This window comes from Vidua macroura, chromosome 5, assembly GCF_024509145.1.
Source record: "Vidua macroura isolate BioBank_ID:100142 chromosome 5, ASM2450914v1, whole genome shotgun sequence".
Classification (NCBI taxonomy): domain Eukaryota; kingdom Metazoa; phylum Chordata; class Aves; order Passeriformes; family Viduidae; genus Vidua; species Vidua macroura.
This window is the reverse complement of record NC_071575.1, coordinates 66,254,324-66,280,816: the sequence shown is the minus strand read 5'-3', so window position 1 is coordinate 66,280,816 and position 26,493 is coordinate 66,254,324. Positions and strand designations below refer to the sequence as shown.

The 26,493-nt window shown below is 40.8% G+C and overlaps 2 protein-coding genes across 2 annotated transcripts; both read left to right on the top strand.

Annotated features, from left to right (window-relative positions):
- The first annotated feature begins 2,011 nt into the window (after window positions 1-2,011).
- HSPA14 (heat shock protein family A (Hsp70) member 14) lies at window positions 2,012-13,287 on the top strand. Its single transcript, XM_053977934.1, has 14 exons — window positions 2,012-2,068; window positions 2,158-2,238; window positions 2,341-2,423; window positions 3,283-3,331; window positions 4,126-4,219; window positions 4,345-4,435; window positions 5,467-5,571; window positions 6,077-6,238; window positions 6,695-6,850; window positions 8,034-8,136; window positions 9,652-9,864; window positions 10,269-10,442; window positions 11,277-11,347; window positions 12,614-13,287. Exons 1-14 carry the CDS (start codon window positions 2,012-2,014, stop codon window positions 12,690-12,692), a joined length of 1,518 nt encoding a protein of 505 aa, XP_053833909.1. The 3' UTR covers window positions 12,693-13,287.
- A 1,004-nt stretch (window positions 13,288-14,291) lies between these two features.
- SUV39H2 (SUV39H2 histone lysine methyltransferase) lies at window positions 14,292-26,244 on the top strand. The gene is made up of 6 exons (XM_053977935.1): window positions 14,292-14,369; window positions 15,366-15,511; window positions 16,478-17,149; window positions 19,062-19,208; window positions 20,752-20,881; window positions 22,241-26,244. The coding sequence occupies exons 1-6, from the start codon at window positions 14,351-14,353 to the stop codon at window positions 22,348-22,350; spliced, it is 1,224 nt and encodes a 407-aa protein (XP_053833910.1). The 5' UTR covers window positions 14,292-14,350; the 3' UTR covers window positions 22,351-26,244.
- Window positions 26,245-26,493: the final 249 nt, after the last annotated feature.

Below are 26,493 nucleotides of genomic sequence, written 5' to 3'. Positions count from 1 at the left end.
TCTTTTTCTCTTTTCATTCCTCCATTTACAAGAGAAGACAGAAAGGAGCTACAATTTGGACATACTCCAAAGGGATTGTTTCCAGCTGTGTAAGCTTTGCCTTTGTCATGCTGCCATCACCTCTGGAGCATGGACTGCTGGCATCTGAGCTCCAGCCTTTGGGCACCTTCAGCAAGCTCAGTTACCCAAAGGAAGATTGTCCCCATGACTTAAGAACCTTAAGAACGTGGGATCTGTTCTGGGATAGACAATTCCTTTGAGACTCCAAGTAACACCTTTCACCTCTGTGTGGTCTGGGTCCATTCCTTTGACCTTCAACATATCATTTACAAAGCATGGTAAGGACAATCTTTGTTTCAGAGCAATGCAGTGAGATGGCCCAGAGGGGCATTTAGACTCCCTATGGAAATGAGATGCAAATGAGCACCCAAACCTACACAAGTGCTGTCACCTGGACAGTGTGAGGTTGCAAATGTGAGGTGGCCTGGCCTGTCCTGTGATAACTTTGCAGTTCCTTTTATGGGGTCACAGAAAACCTGGGGAGCTGTTGGCACACTGCTCTGGCCAGGATGTATTTCTGTGTGAATGATGCTGATTTTCCCAGGAATGATTAGAGATTTTTTTTTTTCTTCCCTGCCCTGTGGCATTGAGAACAAATTTCTCCAACAGCAGTGTAGCATTATGAGACACTGAGCTTTGCTTTCAGGCATTGGTCATGCCTTGTTAGACGATGGAAAACCAGCACTCCAGCTCAACCTGCAGCACTAGATACAGAGATATGTCTGTAATATAGGAGGGTTGGACATATGTTATAGATACATATTATAATATTGGCTTTTTGCAAATATTAAAATGGATTCTATATGTGTAGCGTTAAAGAAACTTTGTTATAAAGATATAGCTTCTATTTCTGTTGTTAATTAAGCTTAGACATGGTAGTGAAATAGCTGATATAAGTATGCTTGTGTTAAAATGCCTGCTTGGATGGGATAATATCCAATGAACATATGAAGAGGGCACCTGTACATCTGCCAACTATCAGCGTTCACCGTCTGAAGACAATGTGGGCCGGGGCCAACACTGAAGATGATGATGATAAAAAAGGACTAAAACCACAACCAAGAAATATGCATGCTCTAAAAAGGTGGGCCCAAGGAGGAGATATGCTAAATAATTCTTGGAACACGCAAACTAGTTTGGGAAAAAGTTTACTATGCATAAGAGTCTATGAATATGCAACATGGTGATGTAAGGGAAAAGGTATTTAAGGGGTATCTCTGAAGATAAGTGCCAAGGTGCACCCGGCCATAATAACCTTCATTCTATGGTTCTTGTCTCCTATTGTCCTTTATTGAACTTTTTACATTTTCACAGGAGTGAACGTGTTTTTCACAATTAGGAGGAATTTCTTCACAGAAATGATGGTTACACAGTGGAACAGCATGCCCAGGGAGGTGGCGGAGTCGCCATCCCTGGAAATGCTTAAGGAAAGTCCGGACACGGCACTCAGCGCCATGGTCTGGTTGACAGGGCGGTGTTCAGTCATAGGCTGGACTCGGTGATCTCAGAGGTCTTTTCCAGCCTAATGCAAAAGGTTGGAAAAGGTTCTGTGATTTACAACCTCTCCCTCCATGTGCTTCGCTGCCAGCAATTAAACCGCGAGAGGCGCCACGGACATAAACCACAGGCGCACTTGGCGCTTTCTCCACCTCGGTCGCGGTTCTCGACTTTGATTGCTCTATTTTCTAGTTCCCGCACGTTAACTCCTATTTTCTCGCCGCTTAACCCGGCGTCCCGGGTTAAAGGAACCCTCACGGAGCCGCCTCCGCCTCAGCGCCGCGTCCCGCCAAAACCCGCGCGCCTCGCCCGCACACTCTGCCCCCGTTGCTATGCGCGATGACGCCACTCGCTCCGCTTTTTCCCATTGGCTGCTCCGCCGGTGACGGCACAGCGCGGCGCGGGATTGGCTGGGAGCGGGCCCGCGCGGGGCACGTCGGGGCGGGAGGGGGCAATGGCGGCCATCGGGGTGCACCTGGGCGCCACCTGTGCGTGCGCCGCCGTGTACAAGGTGAGCCCCGGGCCCGCGCGGAGCCCCCCCTCGGCCGTGAAGCCCCCACAGGCTCACGGCTGGGCCTCCCTCTCTGTCTCTCTCCGCAGGATGGCCGCGCCGACGTGGTCGCCAACGACGCCGGGGACAGGGTCACTCCCGCGGTCGTGGCGTTCTCGGAGAGCGAGGAGGTGAGGCTGCCCCTCCGCGGGGTGCTGCGGGGAGGAGGAAGGGACGGGGCTCTGTCTGCTACTCAGCTTTTCCTTTCTTGTTGTCCTTTGGTTTTCGTTCAGGTTGTTGGCTTAGCTGCGAAGCAAAGTAGGATAAGAAATATTTCAAACACTGTAGTGAAAGTAAAGCAGATCCTTGGGCGAAGGTAAGAGAGTGGGCGTAGAAGGGGCGGTGAGAAATTTTTCCCACTTAAAGCTGTTTTCACCTCTCAGCACTGATACTGAAGGCATCTCTTAAAAAAATCATTCTGTTATCATAGAGTCACTGAACGGTTTTGTTTGGAAGGGATTTTAATGATCACCTCTCTTCCAACCCCCCTGCCATGGGCAGGGACAGCTTCCCCTAGACCAGGTTGGTACTATGAGCTTCTTAGCCTGTGTTTTCTGCCAGCAGCAAAGAGATGCTTGTGAAAATAGAAAAGTAGAGAAGAAAAAAATGTGTTTTAGGTCTGAACTTGTCTGTGAAAATCAAGTTGTGAAATATATAGTTGCATATATGCTTTTCATACATACTTACGTTTCTTAATTGTGATTTTTTTTGTCACCTGATTGCTCTTCTGTAAAATACAGTGTGGTTTAACTTTTCAATGGTGACTGAGCTTTCATTCATTACAGCCCTTTCATTGACAGGAGCTGATGAGATGTTGCCCATTTTGGTGTATTTCTCAGCAGTTCTCAGATGCAGAACTTCACTGAAATATTTTATAATGTTTATGGGGGATAGCAGGTTAAGGCAATGTGTTAGGTTTTGGTTTTCCCTTTCCATTATTATTAGGTATTTTTTTCAATCATAAGTTTTAAGAAAGGAGAATGAAAAATGCCACCTGTCAAAACTGCTGGGTTTTCTTCTACTCTGTAAATGTATCTGTAGAGTGAAAACAGGAATTTTTGGTTCAAGTATAGCTTGATGCATTGGAGATGTTAAAAGGAATATCAGCAAGATGCATTTGTGCAATTAACCTTGAATGCTTGATTTATTTTGTTATTTTGAATTTTTATGGACAGCTCTGGTGACCCTCAGGCAAAGAAGTATATTGCAGAAAGCAAATGCTCTGTGAGTATGATGATTTATATCATTTTATGCTTTCCTTGTCATTGTTTGGGCCATACCATGTCTGTGTTCTGTAGTGATCAGCTCTCATTGTATGATGTCCCTTTGCTGCTATGTGGAATGTTTCTGGTTTTATCCAGTAGATAACCATGTTCTGGGGTCTGTCAGCATGATACAGTTAGTTCCAACAGAAAATTATTTACCTCTTGACCATTCTCAAAAGAGATGATCCTAATATATTTAGGTAGTGGTACTGTGGTTTTTCTTAGAGCTGGTAAAAGATACTGGTGAAAGTTGCAGCACCTTGTGATTAACATCTCTAACCAGTTGATTTAATCTCAGTATTTAATTTGTGTAATACTGTCCTCGTTGCTAGAAAATTTTGCAAAACGGGAGAAAAATTATCCTGGAAAATACATTCATAACAAAAGAGTGAGTTTTCCCCTGGGTTTGGACTGTTCATATTGGTGTGATTTTAGAAATAGCTGAGGTTTTTCTTGTGGAATATAACCAGGAGTGTACTTTTATTCTAAACGTTGCTTTTGCACTCAGGAAAACTTAATAGAAAGGGAAAGTCTGGACTCTTTAAATTCTTACATGTCCCTCTTGTGTCTGTTATATGCTATGAGTCTTTGATAAGCATGTTGAAAGTGTTTATTCCCTTGTAGTAGAATACTAATGCAGAGAGTGTTTACATAGTCCAGTGCTTTTTACTTTAAACAGAGCCTAAATTAGACATTACTTTTTGTTATTAACTAAATTACTGTCTGACAAAGGTGTGTTGGTTTTGCTTACAGATAATTGAGAAGAATGGGAAACTTCAGTATGAAATAGATAACAAACTTATTAACCCAGAAGATGTGGCAAAACTAATTTTCAGTAAAATGAAAGGTATATAATAGTTAAATTCATTGTCATGTTTTAGCTTTTTAAGCTGTTCTTTTATTTTTAAGATGTCATATATTTTTTTTCTTGCTTGCTATTACTCACCATGCTCTGCCTGTGTTTCTAAACAGAGACTGCCCAGTCTGCATTGGGTTCAGATGTGAATGATGTTGTTGTCACAGTACCATTTGATTTTGGAGAGAATCAGAAAAATGCCCTTGGGTAAGAGCATTGATGTTTTTCTGTTACTTTATATGTCTAAATCAGATGGTTTGGAAGATCAGCAGAGAGAATTCTGCTGCTGGACTTCAATTTGTGACTGTCAGTCAAGATACTGGGATGTTATTTAAACTGGAAAAATATGAAAGTAAGAGATTTAATCCTGAGTGGAGAAACTTTGAATGGAATTTGCTGATGTGACCAAAAGGAAATTTTGAATCACTGAAGTGAGAGGAAATTTCAATTTCATCAAGGATAAAACCTCATTTCAGATCAGGATCTTCAGTGACCCCTTTGAAATGCAAATAGTTTTTCACCCTCCTCCATAATTTCCCCTCCCTGGCCTTCATACTTCCCAGAGTGGTGCTACATGGCCTCTTGAGGTTTGCTTTGTCAGAGTGCAGATTTGGAATACAAACCAGTTTTCTACTTGGAAATTCTGTTTGGAAACACTTTTGCTCTAACAGTTCCTCAGTAGGAAAACATAAGTGTGCTTGAAGCTGAATATAAATTGCAGCATCTGTTTTTGCTTTCTGATACATAAAAGCCCATACATTTAATTGTCATGAAAGAAATAAATAAAACTTAAAAGTGGGAGAAACAAGTTGTGGGGTATTCTCAGGGTTACTGAATTTTCAAGAAAACATGTAAGTTAAATGTTGCAAGTAAATTAATTTAGTTACATGTTGAAATAATGTATCAAGGACTTGTAATACCACACCTGAAGATAAGTTACCAAGTTTCATTTAGGGTGGGGTGTAGTTGTGGGGTATTTTGCAGTTTTCATGGGCTGTGTAATCTGATAGACCAGTATTTTCTATGACAAAGAGCACACAGCAGATCCAATTATTTGAAGAACACAATAGCAACTGACCTTCTTGGTACCTATCTTGTCCAGTCACTCAGTTTTGTTAATACCATGCTATAAACAAGGTCTGATTAAGTGGCATATGTAGTTCAGGTGAAATCCTAATAGTGTGTGACTATAGTGAGATCATTAAAGTAAAATGAAATGCTGTTATGGCTCATTACAGGGAAGCAGCTGCAGCTGCTGGGTTCAATGTTATGAGATTAATTCATGAACCGTCTGCAGCTCTCCTTGCTTATGGAATTGGCCAAGATTCACCCACTGGGAAAAGGTAAAATCCTAATATTTTAGTTCTTTTTAAGCTGCTGTACTTAAATCCTGAGAAATCTTAAATGAGGAAATGCTGTGTTGCCTTAATATGAGGCTTGTTTTGCTTTTTTCTCTCAATCAAGACAATAAACATTTAGAAGTTGTAATCTGAAGTCTGAATCATTGCTTTGGTCTTTATATTTTGAGAATTGTCTCTAAAGATTTGTTCCCAGTTTCCAACTTTCTGTTTAATAAGCTGATTGGCTTGAAGAAAAATGCATTCCTTTTTAAACATATTTTGGCATAGTTGCTTTTAATCATGGGAGATGGGATCATTTTACATGGGCTGGAAGAACTAAAGCAGAGTTCCTGGGTTCAGTAGGTGCATCTGGTTGTTCTTCTTCTTTGGTGTTTCTTTACCATTCTCATATACTTCTTGTCTGATTAAAACCTTCAATACATGGTGGTAGTCTTTTGACAGTGTGTCAAAATTAATGCTCCCTTCAATATTTTTTTTAATGTGGCAGCAACGTGCTGGTTTATAAACTGGGTGGAACATCACTTTCTATCACAGTCATAGAAGTAAACAGTGGAATATATCGTGTACTTGCTACAAACACAGATGACAGCATTGGTGGAGTTTGCTTCACAGAAGCTCTAGCACAACACTTAGCTTCTGAATTTCAGAGGTAAGATTTGAAGTCCCTGCATGTTGCTGTTAGGACAGGATCTTCATTATATGGTGCTTGCTTAAAAAAAAATCTAGCAGAATCTCTGTTAGTGAAATGGTTCAAGTAAAGATGATGCTGGAGGAGCAGTCAGTTGTTTGGGCCAGTCACCCCCAGGAGGAATGGGCTCCTTCAGTCAGGAAGAAGTCAGGAGAATGCCTGGGAGGAGGAGGACTGGCAAATGCCTGAGTTTGGGTGGATGTTGCCTAAAGCTGGTGTTAAACTATAAGGGCTCAGCTGTGGACTTTGTTGTGTCAAGATGTGTGCAAACTGTCAAAGTGGCATTGTAGTTAATACTAAAATGTTTACAAAAAAAAAAGTGCAAGAGCTCTAACCTGTTCTTCCTTTCAGAAGGAGTTACCAGTCAAATTCCTGTCTCTTTAAACTGGTATCATCTTTTTTTTTTTTGAAATACAGGTCTTGTAAACATGATATTAGAGGAAATCCCAGAGCCATGATGAAGTTAATGAACAGTGCTGATATTGCAAAACACTCTTTATCAACCCTGGGAAGTGCAAACTGTTTTGTAGATTCATTATATGATGGATTGGATTTTGATTGCAATGTATCCAGGTAAGGCAGATCTTAAAGCTACTGAAGTCTTTCTAGGTGGTGTTATGGATGTTCATTCAGTAAGCTTTGATTTCTGATGGTGTTTATTTTAGAGAAGGAAGTAAGATTGAAGGCAAACCTGCTGTTTCATGTTGGTGGTTCTGTTGTGCTGCAATCTGTAGTGGTCAGGACAGTCACACTAACAGTGTTGCCCTGATGGTTAGGAAATGAAGTGCAAAAAAGGCACAAGGAGACCCCATCTTCACAGTCTGGTTGTTGATGGGAGGGGAGTAGATACTGTAATGTGTAGTGGCTGTTCCCTTCCCCTTATTGTTTTTGTTGTACTTTCCTTAAAGAAAAGATAGCTTGTGGACTCTTCATCTAAATAAGATCCAGAATGGTAGGAGTCCTCGAAGTCTTGATGTTGCTTCTCGGTGAGAGCTGGACTAGAAAGATATTTTCTGTCTTTTTGTTCCTATTGCTGTGTCCTACTCAGTCTCTTTTCCCTTGGGATGGTCTGTTAGTGAGACTTTTTTAGCTCACTTTGATTGCTCTTCTAGGCAGCAGCAGCAGCTTTAGCAAAATGATATAGACTTTTCCATTCCAGAACTCCAGCAGCTGGAGCTGCTCAAATAAAGCACAGCATGTTTGAAAGTGTGAGAAGCAATATTGTATAAATGGGGTCATGTTGCGGACTTTGATTTGTTGTATTCATGCAGAATACAACAATCTTCCTTTGCAGGCTTGAAAGAGACAAAAGCAAGCACAAGTTTGTTTTTTAATTTGCTTAATCTACTCCCTGTGTGAAAATCATGACACTGCTTGATTTGCCCCTAAAAAATGAGTCCTTGTATTCATTTTAAAGATCATGAAGCAGTTCAGGGATTTTTCTTTCTTTTTTTGGCATGAGTCAAGACAGCAATACTGATGCTGTCAGGACAACAATACTGTTTTTTTCCTCTGGAATACACTGAAGAATGCATGTGAATTCGTGTAGGTGTTGTTGATGGAACTAATAGCACAGATACTTCCACAACAGCAAAATTACTTGAAGATTAATAATGGGAAAAGATGACTTTTAAAAATCCCTTAGTAGCAGCTGGAGAACTAAAGTATATTCTAAAAATTATTGTTCTTCCATTTCAGGTACTTTTCTCTAGTGGATGACATGATCCTTTTTGAATGTTTTGTTTTTCTCTTTTAGGGCCAGGTTTGAACTTATCTGTTCTTCACTTTTTAGTAAGTGTGTAGAAGCAATTAAAAAGCTCTTGCAGCAAGTTGGATTTACAGCAGATGATATTAATAAGGTAATAATAGAAATCATGTAGAATGTTTCCACAAGAACAATGTTTATGGGGCCTGTTGTCCTTGCAGACTGAGATTATTGAGCATGATATATTTAAGCAGTTTTGACTGGGATCCAACAAAGTCTATAGATTCAGGGTCTTTAGAATTGCTGTATTTGCTTTCATTTCAGGTATTTGAAGTTAAGTATAAGGTAGTGTCACATTCAGTTGTGTGTTTTTACTGCTGCATATTGAGTAGGTGGGGAGGATGTGTCTCTATTTGGTGTGTTTGTGTAACTCTGCCCAAATTCAAGCTGAGGAGTACCTTCCTTAAGTTCAGTCTTGTGGGCTTTGTTCTGCCTTCGTTCAACTTTGGACAGGGTATGCTGACACTTCTGAAGAAAGGTAAAGTTTTGACTTAAAGTTGAACAGTTCACCAAGTGTCCACTTGGTGCTTGTGTTCCTCCTTGCTGGCTTAAAAACTACAGGAGGTGCCAAACCAGGGAGTGGTTTAATCCCAAAGATGGTGAGCAAGGCTGCAGACATAAGTAGTTTAATTCATGTCTCTCTTGCCTTGGTGTAAGAGAGAAATTCATCTCACCTCCTTTGTGCCTGTGCTTGGCAAATGATGCTGCATTCATTGCTGATAGAATTGGCTCATCAGGTCTGCAGCTGAAGTTGCCTGGTGCTTTCAATGACACTTAATGCTGTTTCAGACTCTTAATTAATGTTTGTTGTGTCACATCTCAGTTTCTCTGATGGATAATGAAGTATCCCAGGCTACTGTTCGAAGAACAACTTTTGTTTTCTGGTGGCAGTGGTTTTTAGGTGGCCTTTCAGGCCTCAGTGCTTTGGATGGAGGGCAGTGAAACACTTTAAATGTAAAAATAAATAATTTCAGAGTTGTAAATTAGGTTTATGTTTTACATGAGCAAAAGTGGGAGTTAGCTTTGTTTCCAGATCTGGCTGATTTCAACAAAGTCTCTGTGATAAGACTTGGATTTAGGGATAAAACCTGACTTGCTCCTTCCTACAGGTGCACGATGGAAGGGTGAGTGGCAAGCAGCACAAGTTACAGCATGGGGAAATTTTAGATTCTAGGAAAGGAATGTGTACTATGAGGGAAATCAGATGCTGAATTAAGGGCCTACAGAGTCTGTGGAATGTGTATGTGTGGAGAAAAGGTCCTGAGCAGCCTGTTGTAACTGTGCCTAGTCTGGCTGGGAGGTTGGACTAGATTACCTCTAGAAGTCCCTTTGAACCTGATGTTCTTTTTGTGATGAATTTTTCAATTTTCAAGGTGCTACTTTATTTAGGTGATTCTTGCTGTAAGAGGAAACTTTTCAAAGACATCATATTTCCTTTAATTTCAAAAGCAAAAGTATCAAGTCAACCAAAGATTACATCAATTTTTATTCCAACAACTGCAGATGATAAAATATCCCAGAACAGTTTGCATTTTTGCACTGCAGGGTGTGACCTGTCTGTTTTATTTCACAGACTAAAGATTTGAAATTATCATGATGTGTTTTCCAGGTAGTTCTTTGTGGTGGGTCTGCTCGAATCCCAAAGCTACAGCAGTTGATCAAAGATATTTTCCCAACTGTGGAATTACTGAATTCAATTCCTCCAGATGAAGTTATTCCCATTGGTGCAGCCATAGAGGCAGGAATTCTGCTAGGGAAAGAGAATACCTTATTAGAAGAAGATGCACTCATTGAGTGTTCTGCCAAAGATATTCTTCTTAAGGTAAGGCTAAAATAAGAATATTAGAAAATCTTACTGCTGCAGTGAATATATAACACTGATTATGTGTGACTGATGTTAGAGAAACAGCATTGGTGTATTATTACTTCTACAGATTTGCTATAGATCAACAGTACATGGTAACTTAGGTTTATTGACAAAAAATTAACAGAAAATTTGATTTTAAGGGGAGATAGATTGTATCTTTCCTATGTTGTAATAGCTGGACTTCTCATTTGTGGGAATGTCAGGGTTTTTACTTGCTGTGATGGTAAATGTGACAGAGGGAATGAAGCTTGGATTTCTTTTCTTGTGGAGCATTGTTGTAACACTTCCAGGTCAATAAAACACTTAAAGAAAAACATGAACTATACTCTTTTTTTTTTTTTTTTCTTTCTTTTTTTAAGGGAGTAGACGAGTCAGGGGCTGACAAATTCACAGTGCTGTTTCCATCTGGGACACCATTGCCAGCTCGAAGGCAGCACACCCTACATGCTCCTGGAAATATTTCCTCTGTGTGCCTTGAACTGTACGAGTCATTGGGGAAGAGTCCCATGAATGAAGAAGAGAAATTTGCACAGGTGAGTGTATGTGCACACTTCTGTGTACTTTCAACAGCCACCTAGAAAAAAAAATGGAAACCAATTCCACCAATACCAAAACTTGTTGTTAGAAAATTTCAGTGGCATGCATCTCTTTGGTATTGGTTTTTAATTGTTCTTCTGGACATGCAAAATACTGAACTACTTTGTAAAGTACTGAAGTTTCCCTTTTGAAGGGAAGCCTAAATGGCTGACAGGATTTGACACGTGGCACTACTGTAATAAGATCACCTGGGATGAGAGATCTTTACCAGTTATTCCAGTCGTACACAGATCCTTGAACATTTTTAAAATAAAATTGATGAAGGAAATGGTATAGCTAATGGTGTTGATTACTTTTTGATCTTCCTAGATTGGACAGGATCTTGTTATTAAATATTGAATTTGATTAAATCAAGCGAGGGTTTAAAGTTGTTGTTTAGGAATCAACCTACAGAGAGAGCACAGCTTTTCTGAAACAGTTATGATGTGCTTTCGTTGGAAAGCATCAGGGAAGGGGAAGATGTGTCTGATATTGATGGAGTATTTAAGAAGATTGTTATTCCACCTTAATTCTGCCCAAATATCTTTAAAGGGGATAGGGAAGGGTGTTACCTAATAATTACAGTACTGATTCTAAGGACACTGTGGGAGTGATAGGTACTTCAGCTATCTCAGGGATAGATTCTGAACCAAAACACAAAAACGATAGTGCAAATAGCTAAAATGCATGAATTTTTGCATCTTAGCTGTTGTGTCACTTCCCTTGAGCTGCTGCACAAGAACTTGAAGAACTTACTGTAATCAAACTTTCTTTTTTTTTTTTTTTAATAGATTGTACTCCAGGATTTAGATAAAAAGGAAGATGGCCTACATGATATACTAACTGTTCTCACTATGAAAAGGTACCCAAACCACTTGTTCTGCTGTTTACTCTGTTATGTCACACTTCTGACAAACAGTCTTTGCTCCTGTTACAGAGTATTTATTTTTTTTTTTTTTTGAGAAATTTCAGCATTTCTTTAGTAACAGGGCTGTACAGTCCTAGCAGGGGTAAATTCTGTAGAAATGTGGGTTTTCTGCAGTACCTTTGGTGCTGTCATTGCTTGATTCTTAAAGAAACAAAGCTTAATACAATTGTGTAGATTATTTTTAGCAGCTTCTGAACCCTTGATCAGTTTGACCATGCATGAGAGCAGTTGGGATCTCAGACTTTCTCTGGAAGTGGGTTGGGTAGCTTTGCTGAATGCCCACACTCTTGGGAAAAACTGAAGGAGGTTTTGTCTTTTTTAGTTATGAAGGATTGCAGAATTTACAGTGGTTCTGTCCTTTCAGAGGCAGGGTTGTTAAACAGAGAAACAATGCCACAAGAAATTTCTACTTGCTATTTAAGTTTCAAAATACTTCATTTTCTTATGTTAGCTATCAGGTGTATTAATGCCTATCAATAGACCTCACCTAAAATGCCTTGTCATACACAGATTTATATACTGAGCACTGATAAGGAAAACATTTTGGGGACTATAGATGCAACTCTGTCATGCAGAAAAACAGCATTATTTGGAAGGAGGTTCAAGGAATATTTAGGTGTAAAAGGGAGAGGAAGTTCAGTAGAGAACATCTATTTGTACCTAAATATTCTGGGTGGCTGTATGACTAGCTGAAGTAGGGCTCAATATTGTTTCTTAAGTCTTGGATTTTGATAATAAAGGTTTTCCTTGCTGAAGGAGATCCTTGGAATTTAAAGACTACTTACACTTCAAAAGTCATGTTCTCGTGCTATGACAAGACATGTTTATCAATCCACTGCTGTTATTCAGTTCTCACAAGGAATAATTTGAATAATATTACCACATATTCTGTTTACAAATCTGTACAAAATAAATTCAATTGCAATATTTAAATGTGTTCTTAGATCTATTCCACCATATGTAGAGAATATAGATGCTTCAAGGGCAAGAAGTATAAAGGTATAAAACCAATGACTAAACTAAACTTAATTTCATAAATCAATTTCATCTGTGTTGAAGCATGTTTGTCCCTGGATATTTTGATGCTGATCTATCATCCTTTCATCTGTGTGAGGACTGTTGTTCATTAACTCTGGCACATGCAGTAACATAGTAAGTGCTGTGTTGAGATAATCCTAAACACATCTCTCTTTTATCTAGGGATGGGTCCTTGCATGTTACCTGCACAGATCAAGATACTGGAAAGTGTGAAATTATCACTGTTGAAGTGGCATCATAGGCCATTTTGAAAGGCAACATTTTTCTAACGTGATTTTTGTCTCTTACTGGCTTTTCTGCCAAAACAGTGACTCTTTGTGATGTCTCTCATGATTCTTAGAGGACTGTAATAAATTAAAATGCCACCAAGTTATTTTGCCACCAAGTCTGTTTAGAGTATGGTGCAAAATGTTAGTCAAGACATGTGAACAGCAGATCGTTGAATTATCAGCACTTGGTTTACAAAATGCAAAGCACAAATGCCTGTGGTTCAGCAACAAGCATGTTACACAGTTTGAAGATTTTTCTTGAATAATCAGGTCTTGTACCTGTTCAGCCAGTGCACCTGTGGCTTCAGCAGTATAGCTTTGAGCAAGTGAGAACGAGACTAGGTGAAAATCCACTCTCTGGTAATTATACTGGAATCCTGTGTGGTCTTGATATTGCCCAGAACCGTGAAGGTGGAGCCCATTTGCACTGACCTCTTGAGCAGGTGAATTTTTTTTTTTTCCCCAAGAGTTTTTTTCTGTAAAATGGTTTTGTCATATTACCTGAGGAATGTAAGAGTTAAGTGTACTTATTTATATGTTATTAAAAAATACATTTTTTTATGCAGATCCTGACAATCTCCATTATGTGTGGCACTGTTTTAAATCTGTATTGTCATACAGTTGTGTGGGTATAAGCTGGCAGGTTTTTTTCAATAACGAGATGGAGCAGGCAAGAGTGGTTACAACAACAATAATATGAGGGTCTCAGCCTAAAGTGCTGTTAAGGGACAGCAGTTCAGTGCTTACAACCTTGTGTTACCTTGTAAAACATTGAAAGTGTCACAGAAGGGCCTCAAGAATTAGAGAACACCAGGCAGGGGATACCTGTCTGAGTTTGAAGAGGGTTGTATTCCATTACCTGGGGTTTGAAGTGAACTAGAAAACGTCTTCAACAACCGCCTGAAAGGAGCCTTCCTGTCAGTGGTTGCCTGGGAGAAAGACCCCGACAGGAGGAGAGGTTGCTGACTCAGCTGTGACAGGGGAGGTTTGGGTTGAACAATGGGAGGAATTTCTTCATATTGAAGGTGATTAGACATTGGAATGGGCTGCCCAAGGGAGGTGGTGAAGTCACCATCCCTGGAAGTGTTCAGTGAAAGCCTGGACGTGGCACTCAGTGCCATGGTCTGGTTCGCAGGGTGGCGTTTGGTCATAGGTTGGACTTGATGATCTCGGGGGCCTTTTCTAAACTAATCGATTCTGTGATTCTGTCGAAGCTACATTAATAGTGAACACCTGATCTGAGGTGATGACGGTGTAGCGGGTTTTTTTCTTTCTTTTTTTTTTTTTTCCCTCCAAGAAGTGCCGGAACTATTTATCCGAGATTCTTTTCAGTTCTGCAGCTGAGGGGCCCGGGAAAGAAGCTGCCTCGCGCTTCCCCCGCCAATCCCAGGCACCGCAGGGCTCTGTAAGAACAAAAGCAAAATGTCTTTAAATCCGTCCCGCTCCCTTTCAGCCGCTCTCCGCCCCGTTCCCGCTTTCGCAGCTCCGTCCCGCCGGGGGCCCCTCACGGCAGAGGCGGGAAAGGGAAGGGCGGGCGGAGCCGCGCGCGCGCCCGGGCCGCCTTCTGCGCCCCGCCCCCTTCCGGCGGGGGGCGGAGCCGGCGCTGCCCAAGCGCGGTCCCCCCCCCAACATGGAGGGTTGGCGAGGAGGTGAGGGGGGAGCGGGCTGGGGTCGGGGCCGCCCGGGGCTCTGCTGCCTGCCGGGCGCTGGGGGGCCGGGACGGACGGGGGGAGGACGGGTGGGGAAGCTCCCGCTCGCTTTCGGCGATGGGAGCCGCTACCGGTCCCTGTCACCCGGCTCTGTCAGGACCGTTCCCACCGCCCCTGCCCACAGACCCCCGGCGGGCGGAAAGGGAAAGGGCTGGGGGTCCTACCCGCTGGCCCCAGGGGAGCTGTGGGAGGAGGGCGGGAGGTGCCTGGGGTAAACCTGCCACCGAGGGTGGGACGCAGGGAGAGGCGCTGGATCCCGTTGCGGCCGCGGGAAAGGCACCGCCGCCCCCTCCCGAGCTCTGAGCTGCGCCGCGGGCCGGGGCGGGAGAGCCCCGCGGAGCCCCGGGGGGAGGTGGGCACGGCCCCGCAGCCGGCGGCTCCCGCTCTGGACTTCATTCAGCCCCTTGATCCCGGTGTTTCCCGGGCGCTGGCGCCCTGCGGAGTGTCTCGTCCCTCTAAATCCGCCTGGCTGACCGGGCACTCGCGATCCTTCCGGAGGAGGGCTGTGGGTCTCTATCTCTTCGTCCAGTCACCATGGTTGCATCGCAAGTACTCAGCTGCTCTTGACTTCAGAAATTTGGCGGTCTTGTTAAAGAACGGAGGTTTCGTGCTTCCCGTAATTCAGTTATGCGATGCTGTAATTGTAGAAAAAATGCTGGTGCTTTTAGTGTATCTTTCACCTGTGGAAGTCTCTGCCTTCCAAAATATTTGTTGTTCTTTAGACGCTTATGTGCTGTACAGAATAAAGGTGCAGGGAAGGAATCATTAACGTGTTTAGCTTGGCCCGTTAGAGAAGGGTTGAGTTGGAGATGCTGCAGTTGTGCAAGAGACTCATGGACTGCTGTCACAAATGGTAATGTGGGGACTCTGGGATGAGGCATGATGATTTCAATTTAGCACATTAAATAGGATTCTTTACCAATTTTCTTATTGTAGCCTGGTATGTGCCATGTCTAGCTTCACTTGAGACCCTCCAAGAATTATGTAGGAAGGAAAATCTCACATGTAAATCCATTGGAATCACCAACAGGAGTCTAAAGAGTTATGAGGTGGAATATTTGTGTGACTACAAGGTAGAAGAGGTAAGAGAAACACAGACCAATTTGATCACTCTTTCAGCTGAAATTTGGAAGCAAGCCAAAGATAGTTTTGCTCATAATATAAAGCAGCAGACAGTGAGGACAAAGTTTTTGCTGGCATCAAATTAAATATATTTTAAACTTTAAACTGTAAACAAAAAGTGGTGTAAACTGCTACTTTCAGTATGTGGAAGGAAGATCTTTTCCTGAAATTACAGACATTTAGAATATGAAATGTTTCATCTTTGTGTATCTGATGCTGATGCTTTAGGGTGGTAGCTCAGAATGAATTATGATGCCTCTCCTTTATTTGCAGACAACTATGTGTATTTCTCTCTTGATTCTTTTAGTCTATTTGACAAAGAATTAGGGCCATGTGCTGCAAATGGATTCCTGTGAAATTCAGTCTCAGGATCTGTCCTTGTTACAGTTATTTGTCCTTTTTAAATAAGTGCAAAATGTATGCTGCTTCATTGTAAATACAGTATTACACTTACCAAATTAATTAGTGTTCTGGAAGGATGGTTGATATGACCAAATAGTGGGTCTTAGACTTTTTTTTTTTGCTACATTTTTCTTTTTTTTTTTTTGTTCTGTGTGTGATACGACTGCATTCTGCTTGTGCGTACGAGTCATACAGCGAGTTAGCATAACTTACCACCTGCCTTGACAAACTAGCCTCCTCCTCCTCCTCCAGGTATGCTGTTAGCAGAGTTCATCCCAACTTTTGATTTCTTTGCCCCTAGAGACAATTTGTAAAGTATGCAAAGTTGTGCTACAAGTTAATTTGCAAACAACCTGATTTTTCTCTTTCTCCCCCGTTGTAATTTTTATGGGGATATCAAGGCCTTCTTCCTTGTGTGCTGATCTTTAAGTCCAGAGTTCCTGTGTTTGTCTGTGTTGTTCTGTGATGCTGGATTTCAGCGCCATGAACTCTGGCTAAATCTGTATCTGTTTCTGTATTTCAAGGGCAAAGCATACTATCTTGTGAAATGGAAAGGATGGCCAGAATCTTCAAATACTTGGGAACCTCGGAAACATCTGAACTGTCCTCTGCTTATTCAGAACTTTCTTAGGGACAAAACTGAATACTTGTCTCGGGGGAGGGGAGGCAAAGCAATGAAACTGAGAAACCATGTTAAAACTTTGAAACCTGCAATTGCAGATTATATTGTAAAGAAGGCCAAACAAAGAATAGCTCTGCAGAGGTGGAAAGAAGAACTCAACAGGAAAAAGAATCACAAAGCAATGATTCTGGTAGAAAACACCGTGGATCTTGAAGGCCCTCCTTTAGACTTCTACTACATCAATGAGTACAAACCTGCTCCAGGAATAAATGTGCTCAATGGAATAACAACTGGCTGTGAATGTGCTGACTGCCCTGCTGAGAAGTGCTGTCCAAAGGAGGCTGGGTTTATTTTGGCTTACAATAAACGTAAGAAATTGAAAATCCAGCCTGGCTTGCCCATCTATGAGTGCAATTCATATTGTAGGTGTGGGCCTGACTGCCCGAATAGGATTGTGCAGAAAGGGACCCCGTATTCACTCTGCATCTTCAGAACCAACAACGGCCGTGGCTGGGGAGTAAAAACCCTCCAGAAAATTAAAACCAACAGTTTTGTGATGGAGTATGTTGGAGAGGTAGGTATGTATTTATCTCATAGAGGTGAATTACATACAATCAAGGAAATGTTAGATAAAATCTTAATGAGCTTTCTCTCCATTTTCACACTTCTTGGCTTCTTCACCTGGAGGGTGGTCAGACACTGGAACAGGCTCGCCAGGGAGGCGATCATGGCAACAAGCCTGACAGAGTTCATGGCATGTTTGGACAATACTCTAAGGCACATGGTTGGTTCCTGGGGATGTCCTGGGCAGGGCCATGACTTGGTGATCCTTGTGGGACTCTTCCAACTCAGGATACTCTGCAATTCTACTCTGTAATAGATCAGTCTGCTTTTGAGTGGAGATATAAAGGAACATTCAAGTTGACAGCAGAAATCTGTTGTCTAGAACATTTTTTCATTCCAGAGCAGTTGTAAAAGATCAAAAGGAAAGAGAATGTTTATCTCATATGGTACTAAAGAATTATTTTAGATGCATGCCCTAATAGTATTTCTAAAGGCAAGTCCTTAATTTCTTTCATGGCAATCATATTCTTCATTCTTCCCTGATCATATTTTTTTGTAGTTTTTTGCCATTCCCAAAGTATAGTAATTTTGAAACTCCCTGCCCAGACTTTCAGTCCCTTTTCTGTTTTATCTGCACTTCTAAGGTAGTATTTCCAAGCATATTTATTGCTTTTGATTAACAGCAAGAGTAACACTCATAGTACGGACATTATCTGCTTATTCAATCTCATACTTATTCTCAAAGAGAACTTTTATGTTATAAAATACAGACCTTGAGTTACTCTTGAGATTTTGTATTGCCCTTGTTTATGTGTTTCAGCCTCTGCTCTGTTCTAGGTCTCTTCACACCAGCAGTTCCTGGCAGCCTCTCTGTTACAGTCTGTTGCTACTGTTACAAATCTGCCTTGCTACTATGTTGACTCAAAGTATTTCCTTCTGTTCCTTTGTACAATGTTTATGATCTTAAGTAGATTTCCTCCATGCTTCCTGCCTGAAAGCTTCTTCTCATGTTCATCCATTTCCTTTAAATATACGAAAGGTCATACACTCCATTCACCAAAAGGTGATTATGTAATTTTGTTGTTTAAAGGAAACTGTGTATTTACCTTTTCACCTGAACCTCCTTAATATCTACTCCTGAGTTCTCAAATCTCATCTGTCAGATTTTAGAGGGATTTGTTGTCCAATTCCATTACATTTTGTATCTCTCTTGCTGCCAAATTATGATTTCTTTGCTGAATCTGCACAACAGAATGTGTTTAATGTGACAGGCTGCAGATGAAGTTGTTTAAGCTGTTTCATCTGTCGACAGTGACACACTCGCCTAATTGAATAGATTGAGCTTTGTGAAGTGATGTCTATCTGAGCTGCAGTGAATAGGATCTTTCATTGCAGTCAAAAATAGCAGGAAGAGATGCTGCTTTGAAGAGAGGAAATGAATATCAGGCTGTAAATGTGGCAGGGTTTTAAAGACTGATACCTGTTGATCACCTTTGCAAAGGGAAAAGGTTGAATCTTGGTTTTATGTGAAGTAAATGAGGCTTTCTGGATCTAATGGAAAAAGTGTGTATATAGAAACTTCAGGTAAAAACAGTTGATTGGATTGTCATCATCAAAATTATTAGTAGAGGGTGCTGATATGTTTTTTTTTTTCCCAGAGATAAGGTAGTGCTGTGCATCAGCTGTAGACAAATTGCATCCAGAGAAGCCTCAATCAAAAATAATTAGTTCAGCTGTATGTACTCTTATGTATTCTTCATTCATTAGATGGAATGCTATTTCAACATCAAAAACTTACTGTGGTATTGTTTTTGCTAAGTATTTTTTAAACTTTTTTTCTAACTTGATTGTGATTTTTGTTTAGATTTAGTAATAATTAATAGTATGATGCAGGTTTCTTTTTTCCTTTTTTTTTTTTTTAGGTGATTACAAGTGAGGAAGCAGAGAGGCGAGGCCAGTTCTATGACAACCAGGGAAATACATACTTGTTTGATTTGGACTATGACTCAGATGAATTTACAGTAGATGCAGCTCGATACGGAAATGTGTCCCACTTTGTGAACCACAGTGTAAGACTTTGTTTTGTATACTAAGGATTTGGAGAATTATCCTCATTGTGCTAGAAATGTCTTCTACTGTAAACATTTCCTTACTGTATTCACAGTTTTTCTGGAGTAATTTGCTTCATGGCAGCACAATCCAGATGATGTAATAAACAGAACAGAATACTGGGCCTTACTTGGATTGAGACTGCCTACCAAAATTTGGGGGAGAGATGCTGCCTGAAGTGGACATCCTGTAGGACTGGAGTTTTCACAGAATCAGCTGGTTCTAGACAACCACAATAGGGTTGGTTTGGGTGTGTTTTTTCTGAGTACCTGAAATACTTAACATGTGACAGGTCCTTAATGAAATTAGCCAGGAGTCAGAGATGACAGGAATTGATGTGTTATTTTGTAGCTGGGCAGGATAGAATATTACTCTGAATTTCATCCTGCAAACTTGGCAGAGGAAAAAGAGAAAATTCCTGTGCTTTCTTAGGTATCTACAGCAGAGAAATATAATTATTCCTCCTAATCTAAACTTGCCAGAGAACTCAAAAGTAAATTTTAACAAGCAGTTTTTGTAGTGTTTTGTTGAAGTTCAACTGAAGTACCTAAATCAAGAAGGCTGAGCTGCATTTGTAAGGATTCCTGAACTAAAAATATTTCTTACTAATTCAATGTTTGTGAGGCATGCAGTCAGTGTTCTACAAATACAGAAAATTCATGTATTTGGATTTTTGAGATGACGATACTTGTATTTCATGCAGGCTTGCCAGGGAAAAGGATAAAGAAGAGTTTTAGATAGAGTTGCTCTTCACTTTTGCAAATGGGAGTATTCTCAGTCTTCAGTGTAAATTGAGATGTCTGTAACTTCACTTCTGATTCTTTAATGTGTGATATATTTCACTGTTAAAGAACAAAAAAGCATTCAGAATTTAACAGTGTCAGGGACTACTGACTTTTGACACTTAATCCAGAGAAAATGTGGAAGTGGTTTCTAGTTCCAGCTTAATGACCTTCACCCTCCTCTTAGCACCCAGACCATGGCAGGAAATTCAAGAAGCCAAGCAGGTTTGCAGTTTATAGTAGAAATTCATGCATAGTATGAAGATGTTATCTCTGACCTGGAAGCAATGCTTAAACATCACTACAGAGAAGTGAGTTTGTGGGGCTTGAAACACTAGGTTGTTTTTAGTTTTCTTTCAACTTTAATTCTTTTTATGGGTTTTGTTGGTACATACTAGCCTCTGAATGTAGCTCTAATTATGTGATCAGCATTTTTGTTGTCACCTTTAAAGGTGCCATTTTTTAATAGGTTGTTGCATATTAGTGTAGTCTGCACATTGTGCAAAGGTTGCCTTCCTGGAAGGACTTGAATCTGAGCTACAAATGTTCTCCTGGAACATTATTTCAATTTGTTGATTTCAGAAGATAACTTAATTACATACTTCTGTCACTGAGACAAGAACCCATTCTTTCTTTGCTGTGACCTTGGTTTACTTAAACATCTCAGTGATATTAAATGTTATTTTTTCTAAACAGAAACTGCATTAATTTTTGCTTACAGTGTGATCCAAATCTTCAAGTCTTCAATGTGTTTATTGATAACCTCGACTTGCGTCTTCCTCGAATAGCGCTGTTCTCTACCCGAACCATCAAGGCTGGAGAAGAGCTAACCTTTGACTATCAGATGAAAGGTCTGCACATTTTAACATGGTTCTTGTGGAAGTTTTGGGGTGCTGGTGGGGTTTGCTGCAGCCTGAATGATGGTAGCATTTCAGCTCAGGCACAGCTTTTTATAAACATAGCTCTGGCTTTCAGAACAGTCATTGCTCATGACATACAGTGCAGAGAGGTGCACACCCAGAAGCTTTTGCCTGCGTGTCTAATGCACTGCCTCCCTCAGTGCTCCTAGCACATCAGGGATTGTGGCTGGATTGTCTGGTAAAGCAAATGATTTTGAAGCTTTGTCCCAGAAATGCTCAAAGGAATGGTCAGGCTGCCCTTAAATAAAGCTCTCCTTTATTCAAATCAGCATTTCAGGTAAACTACTTTCTAGGTAGTCTGTTAGTGATAGTTACTAAGATAGATATTAAGGCAGTTGTAACAGCTCAGCAGCATGACCATAGTCTTTGAGTTCTGGTATCTTGTAGGCCTCAGCTGTGGATGTAGGACCTATGCAACAGCTGTTTCAGCTGGGATAGAGTTAATTTCTTCTCAGTAGCTGGAACAGTGCTGTGTTTCAGACACAGTATGAGAATATTGTCGATAATTTACTGATGTTTTCTTAGGTCCAAGAACTTTTTTGTGTCTCATGCTTTTACCAGTGAGGAGGTACTCAAAAAAATGTAAAAAAAAAATCTGGTAGGAAGCATAGACAGTGAACTAGTCAAAGAGATATTCCATGCCAGAGAATGTCATGTCCAATGTGGAAACTGGGGAGATATCCAGAAGGGGCTGATCAGAGTTCAGGGATGGCCTCTGGGCATCAATGAGCCAAAGGTAAGCAATTGTATGTGCATCACTCATGTTTGTTTTTTTCTTTTATTACTACTAATAATAATAATCATCAGCATAATCAGAATATCATAATTATTACAATATTTTACTGTTTCAATTATTAAACTGTTCTTATCTCAACCTACAAGTTTTACTTTTGGTTCTCCTCCCTGCTCCGCGGGGGTGAAAGTGAGCAGGTGTCTGTGTGGTGTTTCATTGCCATCTGGCTTAAAACACCACACTGCCAAATTGATCTTGAACCTTAAAACTCTTGTTTCTCTCTGTTTGTGATGCTGGCATTTAAAGCCAGCTGCACTGTCAGCTGATCCATGTGGATACCTGGGGGGTACAAAGATCAAGTCTGAGTTTTGGATTCTGATGTGTATGCCAGGTGTTGTACAAGTAGCTGTAACGAGGGTGTCAGTAGAATCTGAGTGAGCTTCGCACACGGCTCTTTGAACTGGGCTGTTAGAAGGCCTTTAGAAGCTGTTTGAATACTGGGCATGATCTTGGTCTGTCTTTTAGAACTTCCTTACTTGTGTTCATCTGTGTTGCAGGTTCACTAGATCTGACTTCAGACTCTGCTGAAGGTCTTACCCCATCCAAAAAGAGCATCAGAACTGTCTGTAAATGTGGAGCCATGTGTTGCAGAGGTTATCTCAACTGAGTTCGGGTATCCAAAGTCACAAATATTTTGTTCTTTTTTTGTGTTTTAAGAAGACTCTTCTTTCACACATATATTCAAGTATTCTTACACCTAATGTAAATAAGGATGGTGAAAACAAGGTATTGTGTTTGTAATTGAAATGGCATTGGCCAAAGAAAGAGATTGTAGTGTTTCAAGCCAATACAGAACTGCTAATGGGGATTAAAAATTCATTTTTCTGGAGCAGTTGTTTAGGAAGCCGTAAAATGTATGCAAAGAAAACTCTAAAATGTACCTTGATGTGAATATTCCTAGAATCATAGAATAAGCTGGACTGGAAGGGACCCTCAAGGGTCATCATGTCCAACTCTTAGTTCTGTACAGGACATCCCCAAGAGTCACACCCTGTGCCTGAGAGCATTGTCCAAACACTGCTTGAACTCTGCCAAGCTTGGTGCTGTGACCACTTCCCTGGGGAGCCTCTTCCAGTGCCCAACTACCCTCTGGGTGAGAGAACCTTTTCCTAACATCCAATCTAAACCTCCCGTGACTCAACTTCAAGCTACATGTTTTTTATACCTTGAGAAGTCAGGAAGCATTTGATTTGAATTCTAAATCTTAGTTGACAGTTCTTTTGCTTTTTTTGTTGTATAAAGAAAAGCTTGAAGATCTTAGCAATAACATTTATGGCACCAGGGTGAGGGATTAAGGAGAGCCAGTGTGTAAATAAAGGTTCACAGGACTGCAAATTGTAAAGTGTCCATGGAACTCCATGCAAAGAAAGTAATTGCAGAAAGAAAATTAGAGAGGCCAAAGCTCAGTTAAAATTTAACCTGGCCACTTCTTTAAAGGACAGTAAAAAATGTTTTTATAAATACATTAATAGCAAAAGGAGGGGCAAGGAAAAATTCCAATCATTGTTGGACACAGTGAGGGAATATGGTTACCAAAGATGAGGACAAGGCTGAGGTACTTAACACCTTCTTTGCCTCAGTTTTCAACATCAAGACAGTTGTTCTGTCCTCAGGGCAACTGGTCTCCTGAGCTGGAGAAGAATAGTCCTCCTGTAATCCAGGAGGAAGCAGAGGCTTGCTGAGCCACTTAGATGCTCATAAGTCCATGGGACCAGATGGGATCCACCCTAGGGTGATGAGGGAGCTGGCAGATGAGCTCACCAAGCCACTCCATCATGTACCTGGAGAAAAGGAGGCTCAGGGCTGACCTCATCTCTCTCTACAGCTCCCTGACAGGAGGGTGTAGCCAGGTGAGGGTCAGTCTCCCAGGGATCCAGCAACAGGACAAGGAGACATAGTCTCAAGATGTGCTGGCAGGGTTAGGTTGGATATTAGGAAAAATTTCTTCACAGGAGGGGTGACACTGGAATGGGCTGCTTAGATAGGAGCATCCTGAAGGTGTTTTAAAAAAGAGTGGATGTGGCACTCAGTGCCATGGTCTGGTTGACAAGATGGTGTTCAGTCATAAGTTGTACTCAATGATCTCAAAAGCCTTTTCCAGCCTAATTGATTCTGTGATTCTGTAATTGGTATTAACAGATCCCAAGTGTAAAATTTGAACTTCTTAGCTGATGTTATGTAGAATGTTTTCAGTTGTTATGCTCTGATTTTGTTAGGATTCTATAGGAGGACTGCAGTTCCACAGAGCATTTGTAAATATGGAATTTTCAGAAGTAACATTTAGCTGTTTGTTTTCATTGCATAAATTTGGCAGTCATGGCTGAAACAAGTTGCTGGCTACAGTTTGGAAATAGATAGCAAAAGGTTGAAGAGAGCAGCCCATTGTCTAACAAAGTCAGTGCATTGTGGACATATGCTTTGTTATCTGTTAGGTGCAAAAGAGCGCTGGGATTGATGTATATTCACAACTGGTTTTGGTTAAATTTTTTCATACTGTGTCTTTTTTACCTAGTGAGAGACGTCTAAGATACTAGGCCTGTATTTTCTGGTTGCAAAAATGTTAACTTCAGTGAAGTTAGACTAGGGGTGAGTATACCCATTTGCTGTAGACATTTGTGAGATGTTCTTGAATGTAAAGGCTGAGAAATGTGCTGTTCTTCAGCTGCTTTAGTCATCTTTTTTTTTTCCTGATCATCTTAAAGTTGTCTCAATCTATTCATAACATATGCTAAGTTTTGCTTGGCTTCAGAACCACTGAAGAGCAGTTGAGGTGGGTGATGAGTGGAGTTGCAGCCAAGGTCCATGCTCTAGGAATGATCCACATGCTTTTTTCTCATGGATTCAGAGCTCGTAAAACTTGCATATTGCTTACCAGTCATGTAAATGTTGACAGGGTCAGGCAGAATAATGTGGCTCCATAAATGGATGCTCCATAGCTGGATGCTGGCTATGTATTGTAAGTCAGCTAGTTACCTTTATAAGGTGCACAGCTGTTGGCTCAGGTGAATGAAGTCAAGTACCTAGCATGTAACTGTTTACTTAATTTGTTAGAAAATGCCTTAAATTCCATGTTAATTATTAGCACTTCAAAAAGAGCATTTCAAGGTTGTTTCTTAAGAAGCACAGTTGCATTTGTACTGAAGATCTGGCTCTTTGGTAGCAAATGCATTTTGCAAAAGCATTTTATATGCTACTAGCCAAAATCAGTTTTACACTTTTGGTGAAGAGCATGGGCTTCTGGAAATTCTGTGTGAGTTTTGTAATCTACAATACAGAGATACACATTGAAATAGAGACTTTATATTGCTTAATGAATAGGAGGAAGTTTGCTTAGATTTAAAAGTATTTGATGTGATCAGGCTCACCTGTATCCACAGCTGATAAATGCTGAATCTTGTGAGTTTTTATCATGCCATATCTCTAATATTTTTTTTTAAGTTTTAAGTGAAATATGGAGCTTTAATGTCAGCAAACTCTAGATGATCTTGCATCGTTTGGAGTCATTAGTGCTTTCTCTTGCATGTAGCTCAAATGAGCAGTGCATTCCATGTGGATGGAATCTGCAGTCTCCAGCTCCTTAATCTGCTGCAGTCTGCGCTGTCCCTGCAGGATGGAGCGGCTGCAGCAAGAGATGGATTCCTTACTCCAGCCTCACCCATGCCAGGGGCACGGGGCAGGCCCCAGGCTCTGTCTCTCCCCATGCCCAGTTTGATTTAACTATTGCAAGTAGCTGCATTTTAGAAGGTAACAGTTGTGGCAGTTGTACTGGAGTACGGTGTCTGCCTTTTCCAGAGGCAGAGAATGTTATCACCAGCACTGGAATAACGCTGCTGTTGGTTAAGGATATGTGTGTTATCTTCTGCCATAAATAAAGAACCGTTAATTTATGTTCTGGGAGGTAGCAGTATTTTGTATTTATTTGAAGGAAACCCATTAATCCAGTTTCCAACATAAGAGCCTTGAGCAGTATTTTATATTTACCTATTCACAGTGTATTTGGATTGCAGTCAGTGAATTAGCTTAATGGGACACTGTGTCACTTAAAACTCCTTTGGCTATTTTTATGAGTTTGGCAGAAAATTGCCAAACTGGAAATGGAGAAATAGCTTTTTCCAATTTCTTAGGGAAGCTAAACCAGCCCAGCTTCGGCCTTTGTTTTGCTTTGTGGTCCGTTGGCATCGTCATGGTCACCAATTCAGTTGTGTGTATGCACTTCTTGGGGGCTGGTAATCTGTGGCCTGCCCTCCAGCTGTTCTTTTTTTGTTGGTTTTAGTTTTTTTGTGCAAAACTAAAGCTGCAATATCACCTGTAAGAAAAGTTACTGTCTATTTATTTAATCTCCAAGTTAAGTCAATATTTTGTTTATTTTTAATGTATGTTTTAGGAACTGTATTAGAAGATGCAGTTTGTAAGCTCAGGAACATTTTCTTTTCATATTGTGCCATCTCTAGTATTGCTGTCTTCCTATAGTTTTTGATAAAATAAATTAAATTTAGTTTTTCTCTTGTTGTTGTCGTTTTTAAAAAAAAAAATTAGCCTGTCAAAATTAGTTGTAGCACTAGAATTTGCTTTAAGACTGCAACCTCTTAATTCCTGGCTTGTACCCAAATTTTCTAGGACTATAAGGACTCCAGGGACCATGAGGAAGTGATGTGTTTTCAGTTTAGGGCTGGTGAGAACTGGTATAAATTTACACTTGCCTGAACGGACTGGATTCCTGTGTATTTGAGCAACCTGTTAAAGGCAGCCC